Source organism: Zonotrichia albicollis, chromosome 10 (genome assembly GCF_047830755.1).
Source record: "Zonotrichia albicollis isolate bZonAlb1 chromosome 10, bZonAlb1.hap1, whole genome shotgun sequence".
In the NCBI taxonomy this organism is placed as follows: Eukaryota; Metazoa; Chordata; class Aves; order Passeriformes; family Passerellidae; genus Zonotrichia; species Zonotrichia albicollis.
The window spans coordinates 34,648,144-34,659,522 of record NC_133828.1 but is presented as its reverse complement, the minus strand read 5'-3'; the positions used below and the strand labels follow the sequence as shown (position 1 = coordinate 34,659,522).

The 11,379-nt window shown below is 48.3% G+C and overlaps 1 protein-coding gene across 1 annotated transcript; it reads right to left on the bottom strand.

Moving 5' to 3' along the window:
• Nucleotides 1-5,894: 5,894 nt before the first annotated feature.
• On the bottom strand, nt 5,895-10,923 carry INHBB (inhibin subunit beta B). Its single transcript, XM_074548766.1, has 3 exons — nt 10,793-10,923; nt 9,513-10,229; nt 5,895-6,855 (listed from the first exon to the last, which is right to left on the bottom strand). Exons 2-3 carry the CDS (start codon nt 9,913-9,915, stop codon nt 6,080-6,082), a joined length of 1,179 nt encoding a protein of 392 aa, XP_074404867.1. The 5' UTR covers nt 9,916-10,229; nt 10,793-10,923; the 3' UTR covers nt 5,895-6,079.
• Nucleotides 10,924-11,379: the final 456 nt, after the last annotated feature.

Sequence of the window (11,379 nt, the reverse complement as noted above, 5' to 3'; positions counted from 1 at the left end):
TTATCCTCATTCAGTTTACAGCCATCACTCCTTGGCTATCACTACATGCCCTTGTAAAGAGTTCCCCTCCAGCTCTCTTGTAGGCCCTTTTAGGCACTGTAAACCTTCTCTTCTACAGCCTGAACAGCCCCAGTGCTCTCAGTCTGTCTTCACAGGAGATGTGCTCCAGCCCTCTGACCATTTTTGTGACCCTTCTCTGGACTCTTCCAACAAGTCCATGTCCTTCTTATGCTGGGAGCCCCAGAGCTGGATGCAGACTCCAGGAAGGGTCTCACCAGAGTACAGGGGCAGAATAACCTCCCTCGGTCCCCAAGAGATACAGCAGTGCCCTCTACTTCCAAGCCCTCACAGCAAAGTAGCCTGAAAGCAAATTATTGAAGGGGAGGGAAGCAAAACAGTTTCAATGACCAAAAAGTGGGAGTCTATGAATTGAATAAAGTACTAGTTTAAAATTCTCAACAGCAGCTCACAAAGACAGTAAACCTGATCAAGTATAAAAAAGCTGTACACATATCTCAGGGCTCTGATGGCTTCGGGATCTCCCAGGTCATATGGTGTGTGTGTGTAGAAACTTGACATCTCTGCTTTGTACAGGGAGGGCTGGTTAGAGCTGCACACATTCCAGGAGGGCCTCTGTTGAATAGAATTGGCCAAATCAGATTAAAAATGCAATATCTATGGTGAAGGCTGCAAGCTGCCTGCTCAGAGATTCCACTGATGTGAACCAGAAGTTCCTTGCATGTGGTCAGGCCCTAAATTTGATACTGGAATTTAAAAACAAATTAAGATTCCCATGTAATATTGACTGCTTTTTTTTTTCTTTTTTTTTTTCCCAGAGTAAAAGATTTTACAGCATGGAATGCTATATGCAGTGGTTACATGAGTCCAAGTAATTGTACCAATTATATAATTTGATATAATTGCACTAATTACATAAACACATAATAATGAAATATAAGTTATTCCAAGAGCTAAACTGGAAGAACATTAAAGAACCTAAATCTGCTCCCACTTATTCTAGTACAAATCAGAAACAATTCCCTTGAAATCAATGAAGTTACCCAAATAAAATTGGCCCCTACTGTTACAAGCAGGCATGTAAAACCAGCTTTTAGTTCAAGGTTACTGACTGGGCAAGCAAATGAAAGCTACTGGGACATTTTTTACTGAGGCAGATTGCTAATTCCTGGCCAAATTCCAGTGTATGTAGGGAGATTCATGACAAAGTTAGATGTCTTTTACTCTTGTTCTGATCTGTCACCCAGCATATGTGGGTTCTGCTAAAACTTTTAGCTGCTGATTCCAAAGGAAAAAATACATCTTTTAGAAACACTGAGAACTGAGAATGAGCTGGGCCCAATCAGGAGGAATTCCAGAAAACTGGATTCAGGTGTGTCTTCATTCAAATTGGTGCTAGCCTGAATTACATCTGCAGACTTTAGGGGAGTTACTGTGGACTAACATCAGCATTAACTGAAACAGACCCCCCCTCTTAGACAGAAATTTGTATTTCTGATCCATTTTGCAAAATGTTCCCCCACCCTTCCCAGTAGATGCCACTCCATACAAAAATTATCCTTAGGAAGGATGCATTCAGCGAGGGGTTTCCCTCTTCTCTGGTGGCAGGGCAAGTGCAGCAATTAATTTTCAGCTGCTGAGTTCATCTCTCACAAGTGACAAAGCAAAGAAGGTGAGAGCTGGCAGTTTTGGAGCAGGTGTCTATTATGTGTGGAAATACGTGATGTATGCAGAGTTAATCCCACAAGTGCTCTGTTGCATCACATTGTGACAGTCACCCTGTTCACACCGTCCTCACTGACAGCAGTGAGAGGTTCAGGATGGGGTTTTGCCTGGGTTAGAATGTTTTAAAGGGTGAAGATTCTCCAGCTCCAGAGATTGATTCTGTCACACTGATGTAGCATTTACAAAATCGAGTTCAAAGCCTATCAAAGACAAGAGAGAGTCACCAGGTCACCTTTGGGTGGGGGGGGTACGGATATGACCCAGCTGTTTTTTGAGGTAGAGTACCTAACCTGGCATAAAGCAAATGAAACTGGATGCTCAGTTTTATAAGGATGGAAATGACAGATGGGAACACCCCAAAATTTTTGAAAAACAGCCATCAGGCTTGGCCATCTCATTTTTCATTTTGCCTGATTTCAAAAATTCAGGAGGTGGAAGCTGCACAAAGCAGAATTCCTGCACTCCCCTGCAAAAAGCTGGCAAGAGCAGTAGCTTTGTCACATCTCTGAAAAATCAAGGTCAAACTGTCTCAGATTGGTCCCACAAAATTAAACATTATTTAATTTCATTTTAGCCTCAGAAATCTGTGTGACAGGTTACTGTCAGCACCAGGATACAAGAACACCTCAGTGTCTGTAGAATGCCCAGAGCAGCAAGTGACTCCATGCTGCAGAAAACTCCAAGCATGTTCAGTTCACATTGATTTCTAGAGTTTCAAACAAAATAAAAGGACCTGGGAGCCTGGACTATGATCCAGCTCTTCCCACTCCCAGATGATGCCCCTCACACTATCGTAATATTCATGCTCTGTCCCATAAACACTGTGACTCTAGCTACAAATCAGGGAGCAGAGAAGGCAGGGACAGGGAAAGAAAGCTGGGAAATACTTTTATACCTAAAGGGTTACTTTTTGATGGCCTGCGTGAAAGAGTTCAGGATCCCGAGCTCACCTGTGGGCTTGCAGCAGGATGCAGAGCACAGTGGCTGCCCCTCGCTCCTGGCCAGCCCAGGCTCGAGGCATCCTGGCTGCCAGCAGCTCCCTGTGCCCCAGGGCTGCAGGGCCAAACCCCTCACTGAGACACCCTGGAGTCCCACTGTCCCATGCAGGGTTTGGCTTTGACCCCAGGAACCAAACACTTTCAATTAAGAATGAAACCTAACTGGAGCCAGCCTCCAGGGCCCTGCATTTCAATGGGCAAAATTTCTTAATATATCCCATTTTTTAAAGGGCTGCCCAGTCTTCTTTATAATGATGGTGTCATATTAGGGCAAACATGCCTTCAGAGTGAAGGGGAGGGTATTGGCCACTGATTTCAAGGGGAATTTATTGAACTCATCAGTAGCCCAGTGGATCCACAGAATGAAAACCAGGGAGAAGGCTGCTGAGAGGTGGAGCAGTGAGTGGTTAGTGGCTTTGACAATCAATGTGCAGCTCAAGGTGGCAAGAAAGCTGTGAGATATTAAAAAAATTTGATCTGGAGGACAAAGTTCTGAGAACCAGATTGTTGACACAGTCACAGCAAATTACTCTTCCAGGTCTCCTGTTTAACCCCAGTGCCTGGCTGTGAGGAGAGCTGGGCAGAGCTACACCTGAATGTGAATTGTAACTAGAACCCATCATTAGTTGCATGATCCTGCTTCTTCAACACTTTTCAGGTTTCAGGGTCAGATCTAACATTTGCTAAATCAACAGAGGTCCTTCTGTCAGCTTCAGCTGGCATTTGCTCAAGTCTCCAGGAGGAAGAATTTATCTGTGAAAATCAGTTAAATCAATATCTGGATATATGTGCAGCTGAGTACTTGAGTATTTCTCACCATTTTTGAGGGCTTATTAGTAAAAGGGAGTTATTTTACTAAAAAGAAAAAAAAAAAACAAAACCCTTTTCTTAGTGTCAGCTAGTTTTGGAAAAAAAAATTAATTAAACTTACTATTGGTCCTTTATTCCTGGAAGTGCTTTCCACATTTTTTTTCCTTTTTTTTACTTCTTCTAAGCAGTCAGGGAGTGACCCAGAGAAGAAGTTACATTCTTACACAGCAGGTGAACCAGGAACTCGCTGTAAATGACCTGCAGGTATGCGGAACAGCGCCGTTCCTGCGCCCAGAGCCCCTGCACTGCTGCAGAGAGAAAGAAGCAGATGCTTACATCTATAGACAGCAATAAAACTGGAGTGTAACATTTTTAGGATCGCAGCTGAGCTCTCAGACAAGGCTTTCTGCAATGACTAATACGACTACGGTCTAATGCGACAGTTCACCGTCTGCAGCCTATTCAGTCCCGAAAGTAAGCAAGTTCCTCCAGATGTTACACACTGAAAAAAAAAAAAAAAAAGCACATCCAGTTTTCAATCTTTTTTATTTATTTAAACTGTACACAAATGTAAAATACTTCAACAGCAAATCTAAGTGAAAATTGTTTGGTTTAAATTATTATGGAACAGAACCTAAAAGGAACTTTATTAAATAAACATAAAAATTGGATTTAAAGGATGCACATATTGTAATGTATTCTACAATAGTCACTTTTTTTCACTCTACATTCCATGTGCGTATGGTATAGAAAAGACACTGAATAGAACAAACAGAATCCATTTTGTACCCTGAAACAATTGGTAGGCCTCGTGAGGGATTGCTCAGTATGACTACATGATATATGATGGCTTTGCCATCTCATAAAAATTATAACTAATATGTTGGCCTCTTTGGTTCCAAAATTTCTGTATAATACATTTAACTGTATTCATTTTTTGCTGCTATAAAAATAACATTTTTTTTCAAATGGCAGTTTTTGACTAATCATGCAACTAAATCAGTGCAAACATTAAAAGCAATCATTCGCTTTAAAAAAGAAGCAAAAGATTTAATTTCAAGTATAAAAAAATATAAAAAAGTCATATCATAAGTCCAGTTTTGTCTAGTATGGGTCAACACTTTAAATTGCATAGCTCATGCGGCACCTGTTTACCTAGATAGTGAGCAAAGATAAGTGCACTATCAAGTACCACTTTTCAAGGCATTGAAATTTGCAAGTGCTATTATACGTGCATTCAAGCAGTTTGCAAGTGCTATGCTGTATCATTATTTTCTGATCTTTATGGCCATCCTTGACACCTCCTGGTAAGGAAATTGAAAGCACTCTCCTCTGTCCTCCTTTCCAAGACTTGTAAAAATGTTCCTCGCCTGTTATTAAATGCACTGCATTTCCCAGAACGTCTCCACTCTGTCGCTGTCACTCCTCTTTAGGGTTCATTGGTTTAGCCGCGGTGGCCATTGCTTGTTTGCTCGTCCCCCACGTGACGTAGCCTTGCCGAGTCCCCCACTGAAGAACACAGATTGCAACTTTTGACTTTTTGTTCTTTGCACAGTGAGAGATGCCAACAGTCAACACAGTCCAGATATGGTATCGATTCCCTTTTCCAAGACACGGCGGGTGTAGCCAACCATGGGTTGCTAGTGGGCAGTAAAAGCATCGGATCATGCCAGCCCGGCTTGTGACTCTGCAACGGCCAGGTGTTAGAAATACAGCAGTTTCTTACATGTCTGTCCCCTTTTCTCTATCTCTCTCTCTCTCTCTCTCTCTCTCTCTCTCCCCCCGATGGAACCACAGGATTCCTTGCTGGAAGTGCTGTAGCAAGAAGTGGGTATCTGTGATGTTTATGTTTAGATAAATTTAAATTAAGAGGAAGTGATCGCCTCCCAAGGCAGGTGTCCTGCAGCTTCCTGTTAGACCTAAGAGGTGACAGTCGACTTTTTTTTTCCTTTTTTGTTTTTTTTTAATTTTCTAAGTTTGGTCATTTTTGACACCTGCGTGCAAGAATACGTTGTGTTCTCACAGTCTGTGCTTTTGCCTGAGCAAAGGGAGCTCATTTCGGTCTGGCTTTGCCGGCAGGCGGGGAAACAGCTGCTCAGCCGTTCACTCGTACTGGCAGGCATTTAGGTCCATCGTCACTGGTCACTGACTTTCTGTGCTCATGTCCCTTTTCTGAGCTGCCTCGTGTGTGTGTGTGTCTGTGTGTGTCTGTGTGTCTGTGTGTCTGAGCGCGTGTTTGTGTGCGTGCCCACATTTCGTGAGTGTGTGTGTCTTTAAGATATTTCATAGCATTAACTTATAAGTGATAGAATATATAAGTGTCCATGATCCACAAACTGCCACTGTCCTGACACCAAAGTGAAATGATTATTTTTTTCTTTTTTTTTTTTTTGTCAAACTTTTCCACAGTGACTTTCCAACACTGATGCCTGGATACACAGTGAAACTTCCTCCAACACCATCTTGTACGGGAATGTTTCTCTCTCTCTCCCTCTCTCTCTCTCTCCCCCCCCAAAACACACCTTAAATCAAGCACAACCACATTCTTCCACAATCATATTGGGAACGTCCCTTTTCACAATGTTGTATTCATCATCAAAGTACAGCATTGACATTGTGCTAAGTTTGGTTGGAATGCAACAGGAGTTCACGGTGCCCGGGTTCAGCCCCCGCATTCGGTACTGATTCACGACAGCGGTGTGAAAGGAGGAAGCCGACCCCGGGACACCGGCCAAGTAGGCCGGGCAGCTCCCTTCACAGTAATTCCCATAGTAACCTGATGGAGCTATGATCCAGTCATTCCACCCAATGAGTCTAAAGTCAATGTAAAACTGTTGCCTGCAACATAGATTGGTCCTGCCATCGCACTCCAGGCCTCTTTTCCGGATCCTGTGTTTGTTATCAGCGAGGCGGGCTTGCACCACTAAAAAAGGCCGGTGGGATTCCTCCCCGGGGTCCACATAAATTGGCAGCACTGAATACTCTTCACAGCCCTCACATTGAACATCCAAGTTCAGTCTCCTTTCTCCTCTCTCAAACAGAGCCTGGATCGCCTCTGTCATGGGAAAAGTGTGCCAACCACTTCTTTTGAGATCAACTTTCTTTTCAACCACATTCCACTTGTTGCTAGTGTCCGGGTCTTGGAAATAGACTTTGACTCTTACTTTTCGCCTGCTGCCTTTCTCTAAGACATATGGAAGCAGCTTCAAGTAAAGCCACAGGCTGGCTTGAACGACAAACAAGTTCTGGTTCCCTTCATTTGAGATGAAGAAATAGAGGCGGACTCTAGATGAGGCCAGATCGTCTGCAAGATAAGGAGAGATCAGCAAGATTAAGTCAAAAAGGAAATGTTAGCTTGTGTGCCATTCTGGATTCAGGGACAACACTAGAGCACAGCAGATCGAGCGAACAGTGACGGGGCTGTGCCAGTCAGAAGGCATGCACTGCATCAGATATCCCCAATTTGCAATTAGAATTAATTGAAAAGGGGACTTCCCACAGCAGCCTTCAACATCGGGCTGTAGTCGGATGTGTCAGATCCACAGACATCAGTAAGGGTTTTACAGAATATATGTTTTTTCCAGACAGCAAGAATTAAAGATGCTACAGCAGCACTTTGAAAAAGACCGGCACTAGGACTAGAACTCTTCTATCTCATCAGTTTAAGAATAGTTTTAACTTTCAGCTACCTGCCAATTCTCATGGGGAGAGCTCTTTCAATAACCACTAAAACGCCAATGCCAAACCAGGGATTTTGTTTCGATTTGCACATATTCTCGTTGCGGTTTAAAGGAGAGGATTCACGAGACAGAACGGAAAATATTTCAGTAATGTGCCTGATTGTCCAACAGATCAAGCTAGCCCCCACTTAGTCTGGTAGAATATCAGCTATTATTAATCATTTCAATCTCTGCCTTTTCTCCCCAGAACGATGAGCTCCCATACGAGGCAAGGCAATGGAGCGGTTGTTCCCGCTGTAACGCCGTTATTGGCTGTTCTCAATACGCTTTTCAGCAACACCAGAATTAAAGGAGAGAAATTGTCACAGAAAACCAAATGTCACCAAATGTCTGACATAACCCCTTATTTGTAAACAGAAGAGCCTGCTGCATGAAACATTTCAGAAATACCAGCGGCCTTCCTGCAATTTTGTAATGAAAGTCCTAACTAAATTTGGCGTAGGTGATAAATGTGCCGGCCTTTATGGCGGAGACCGTAATTCTGGTCCCTGAATCAAAGCATCCCAATCGCTATTTAAAATTATTGCTGGAAAGGCATTTTCTCATCTGCCCTTATCGGTTTTGCTTCCGTCTGTACAGAGCTAAATGTAGATTTTTTTCTGCCTTTTCCTTCCCTAAGAATCTTCAGCATTTTTGTCAATCTCTGAATGGGATTTTTTGCGTAGTCGGTGTCTTCATTTGTTACCCTAGATGCCTTTCAAATGTGCCTCCAGAGCCCATTCAGTACCTTGTAATAGTTCAGTGACAAAAATTTTCACTGTGTTTGTCTACGTTTTACATAAAGTCAATTTTGGAAGTGTTACAAAAGACAGCGATTGACTGAATACCAAATGGAAGTACAAGCCCACCCCCGATCTCCCAACGACATCCTATTAAAAAATAATAACCCCCAAAATGTACAGTAAGAAAGCCTCTCTCGTGTTAGTAAGTACACAACTTTTTCGTAAACTGTGGTGACAGTGACAGAAAAAGAACAGTACGGTGCTGCTGCACCGATCCACATCACTTGTGTTGTGTGAGATTGTGTGCGCTCATAAATTTTGTATGTGAATATAACAAGCATATGTATAATGCAACAGATCCCATAGATACTGTAAATGTATATGCCTTTGGTAAGTGGGAGGGTAGATAAAGAAGATGAGTGGGCAGCATACAGGATAGAAAGAGATTTATTTTGTGGACAAATGATATATAGATGCCACAAGAAGATAGAGAGAGGAAAATGAAACGAGCAATAGAGTGATGAAGGAAAGGAGAGATGGGCAGATAGACAGGAGAGAGGTAATTCACAGAGTGATGGTGTTCCAGCCAGATGTGCAAAGTTCACAGGGACAGTGGTTAAACTACTGGAAAGCTGTGCTGAAGGGATTCGGTGACACGTAACTGCAATGGCTGGACAGGACTGAGATGGCTGGTACCGTGGGGATGGAGGGCAGCTAGTAAACGGACTGACAGACAGACAGGAGACAGACACACTTGGTAGGACACTGCATGCAATGGACAAACAGACAAGGCCAATACTGCAAATGAAAGCTAAATAAAAGGCAAACAAACGGAAAGAGAGGATGGGCAAATGCAAGCCTCAACAGACAGATGCAGGCAGTGAACCAGATGAATGTGCAGGGCAGGCAGACAAGGCAAGGGATGCAAGAGATGGAGCGGGACAGGCAGAGGAGGGACAGTGGGACACGCAGGGACAGAGACAAGCCCCGGTGCAGCTGGAAGGACAGCCGGAGGGGAGCCGGGGGCACAGAGGCCGCGGAGGGATGGAGGGACAAGAGAGGGGAGTTGCAAGGCACAGCCCGGGGAGAATCCCGGGCACAGGGGCACAAGCAGGGAGGACGGGAAAGCGCGGGCAGGGCCGGAGCGAGACGGCGCGGGGCAGAGGGGAGAGCGAACGAGGCGGAGGACAAGCTGGGCGGCCAGGTGCCCGTACCAGGCACAAGGACAGGCGGGAGGACAGGCAGGGTGCGCAGGGGGGCCAGGCGAGGGCAGCCGGGGAACTGCTACGGGTCAGGCAGGCGGAAAGAGAAGGTGGGCAGGAGGACAGGCAGGGCGAGAGGGAAGACTGACAGAGGTCGAGCAGGGGGACTGACAGGGGTCGAGCGGGGGAATGACAGACGGGGCGAGGCAGGACAGCGGGGAGCGCGGCAGGGCAAGGGCCGCGGCGGGTCGGGCAGGGGGCGCGGGCGGCGGGGGCGCGCGGCCGGGCGGCGCCCACCTGTCTCGGCGAAGCTGATGATCTCGGAGACCGGGTCGTGGGCCGGGGGCCCGGCGCTCGCCTGCCCGTCCAGGCTGGGGATCTCCACGCGGCCGTCCTCCCGCACCTTGCCGGCGTGCAGCTTGCGCAGCGCCGTGACCATGGCCGCCTTGGGCACGGCGTGCGTGATGTTGGGCCGGTCCCGCATCTGCAGCCGGCTCAGGATGTGCCTCTTCACCGCCTCCAGGAAATCCCCGTCCACCTTGCCCGGCTCCTCGGGCCGCCGGAAGCCGCAGGAGGTGCATGTGTCCTGCGGGGAGCCGCCGGCGGGGGCCGGCGGGGTCGGGGTGGCCGCGGCGCCCAGCAGGAGCAGCCCGCAGGCCAGCAGCGCGGCCAGCACCCCCCGGCGAGCCGCCCCGTCCATGGCGGAGGAGCGGGGGGCCGAGCTGGGGGCCGCCCCGGAGCGCCGCAGGGAGCCCGTCTGCAGGCAGCGCCGCTCCGAGCGCTCCGCGGCGCGGAGGGGGCGGTGGCAGCCAAGCTGGGGGGCCGCAACCGCTCCGCGCAGGGGGGGAGCCGCGGCGGAGGGAGGGGGCGCCCGGGGAAGCGGCGTGTGCCGCCGGGGAGGCGGAGGGGGGAGGCTGCACGCGCAGGCACCGAGGGCGAAGTTGGCGGCGGGGGGGGAACAGGCTTGGCGTGCACGAGAGAGCCCGGCTCCACGGGGGAGGGGGACGGCAGCAGGTGAGGGGGTGGCTGCGGAGCCCGGGGAGGAGGGAGGGGGAGCGGGGAGCGAGCCGGAGGTGCGAGGGGATCCGGGGAGCAGGGGAGAGGCGGCGCCGCTCTGCCCCGGTGCCCCGCGTCGCTTCAGAGGGGCATCCCCGGGCGCAGTCGCTCGTGGTCCATCGCTCGCTTCGGCAGGTCCGGGCGGGCCGCGGAGAGGAGCTCTCTAGTCCAGCGTCATTGAGGGGGGTCAGGGAGATAAACGAAGCAGATTTATATACAATCCAATTTATAGCCTGCTAGGAGGGGGGGGGGGAGAGAAATACCACTTGTACCCCCCCCGTTCACTCCGCCCCCGCAAACGTGGGTGCAGGTCTCTGAGCAGGTCGGCTCCGCGCCGCTCGCTTGTCCCCCTTCAGCGCCCGCTGCTTCTCAACGTGCCATCAAAGTTGACCCGGAGCATAGCTGGGGAGGGAGCCGGGGGCGGCGGGCAGAGGGTGCGCGGCTGGCAGCTCCACTGTTGCGAGTCTTCTCCCCTCACCGTCCCGCTTATTATTAGCGAAATGCTTTTATTTTCAAAGCAGCGCGGAGGGTCCGGAGTCCGGCGCGGAGGCGGTGGCGGCGCCCGGGGACCCCCGCCGCGGGCAGGGCACCGCACGCTGCGCGACGCGGAGCGGAGAAGCGGCGCGATCCCGGCGATCCCAGGAGAAGCTGCACGGATCCACTCGGTCAGACCAGCTCTTCGGCTCGCTCCCTCGCTTGCTCTTTTAAACAATATCTCCCTTGTTGGTGGTTTGGGTTTTATTATTATTATTGCTATTATTATTTTAAGTGTGATTTTTGTTGTTGTTGCTGCTGCTGCTGCTCCAGTTAATCTGTCTCCCTCTGCGTCTTTTTGATCTTTCGCTCGCCTTGTGCTGGCTTGAACGCTGTGTTTTTGTTTTGTTTGGGGTTTTTTGTTTTGTTTGGCTTTTTGGTTTTTGTTTTTTGTTTTTCTTTTTTTACGCGTCTGATGTTCCCTCTCGGATCCGCAGTGAAAGGTCTCGGGGAAGCTGCTTGCTCCTCGCTTATCTTCTCCGATCTCCTCCTGCTAATTTTTCCCCCCTGCAAAATCACGACATTGTGGCACTTTCTACTGAAACTTTTTATACAGGAGTTAAAACCACGTGGG

Excerpts from the sequence above, each read along its gene's own strand:
- INHBB (XM_074548766.1), bottom strand. The coding sequence starts at position 9,915 with ATGGACGGGGCGGCTCGCCGGGGGGTGCTGGCCGCGCTGCTGGCCTGC. Across the intron at positions 6,856-9,512 it reads CATCAGCTTCGCCGAGACAG|ACGATCTGGCCTCATCTAGA; the intron begins GTGGGCGCCGCC and ends CTTATCTTGCAG.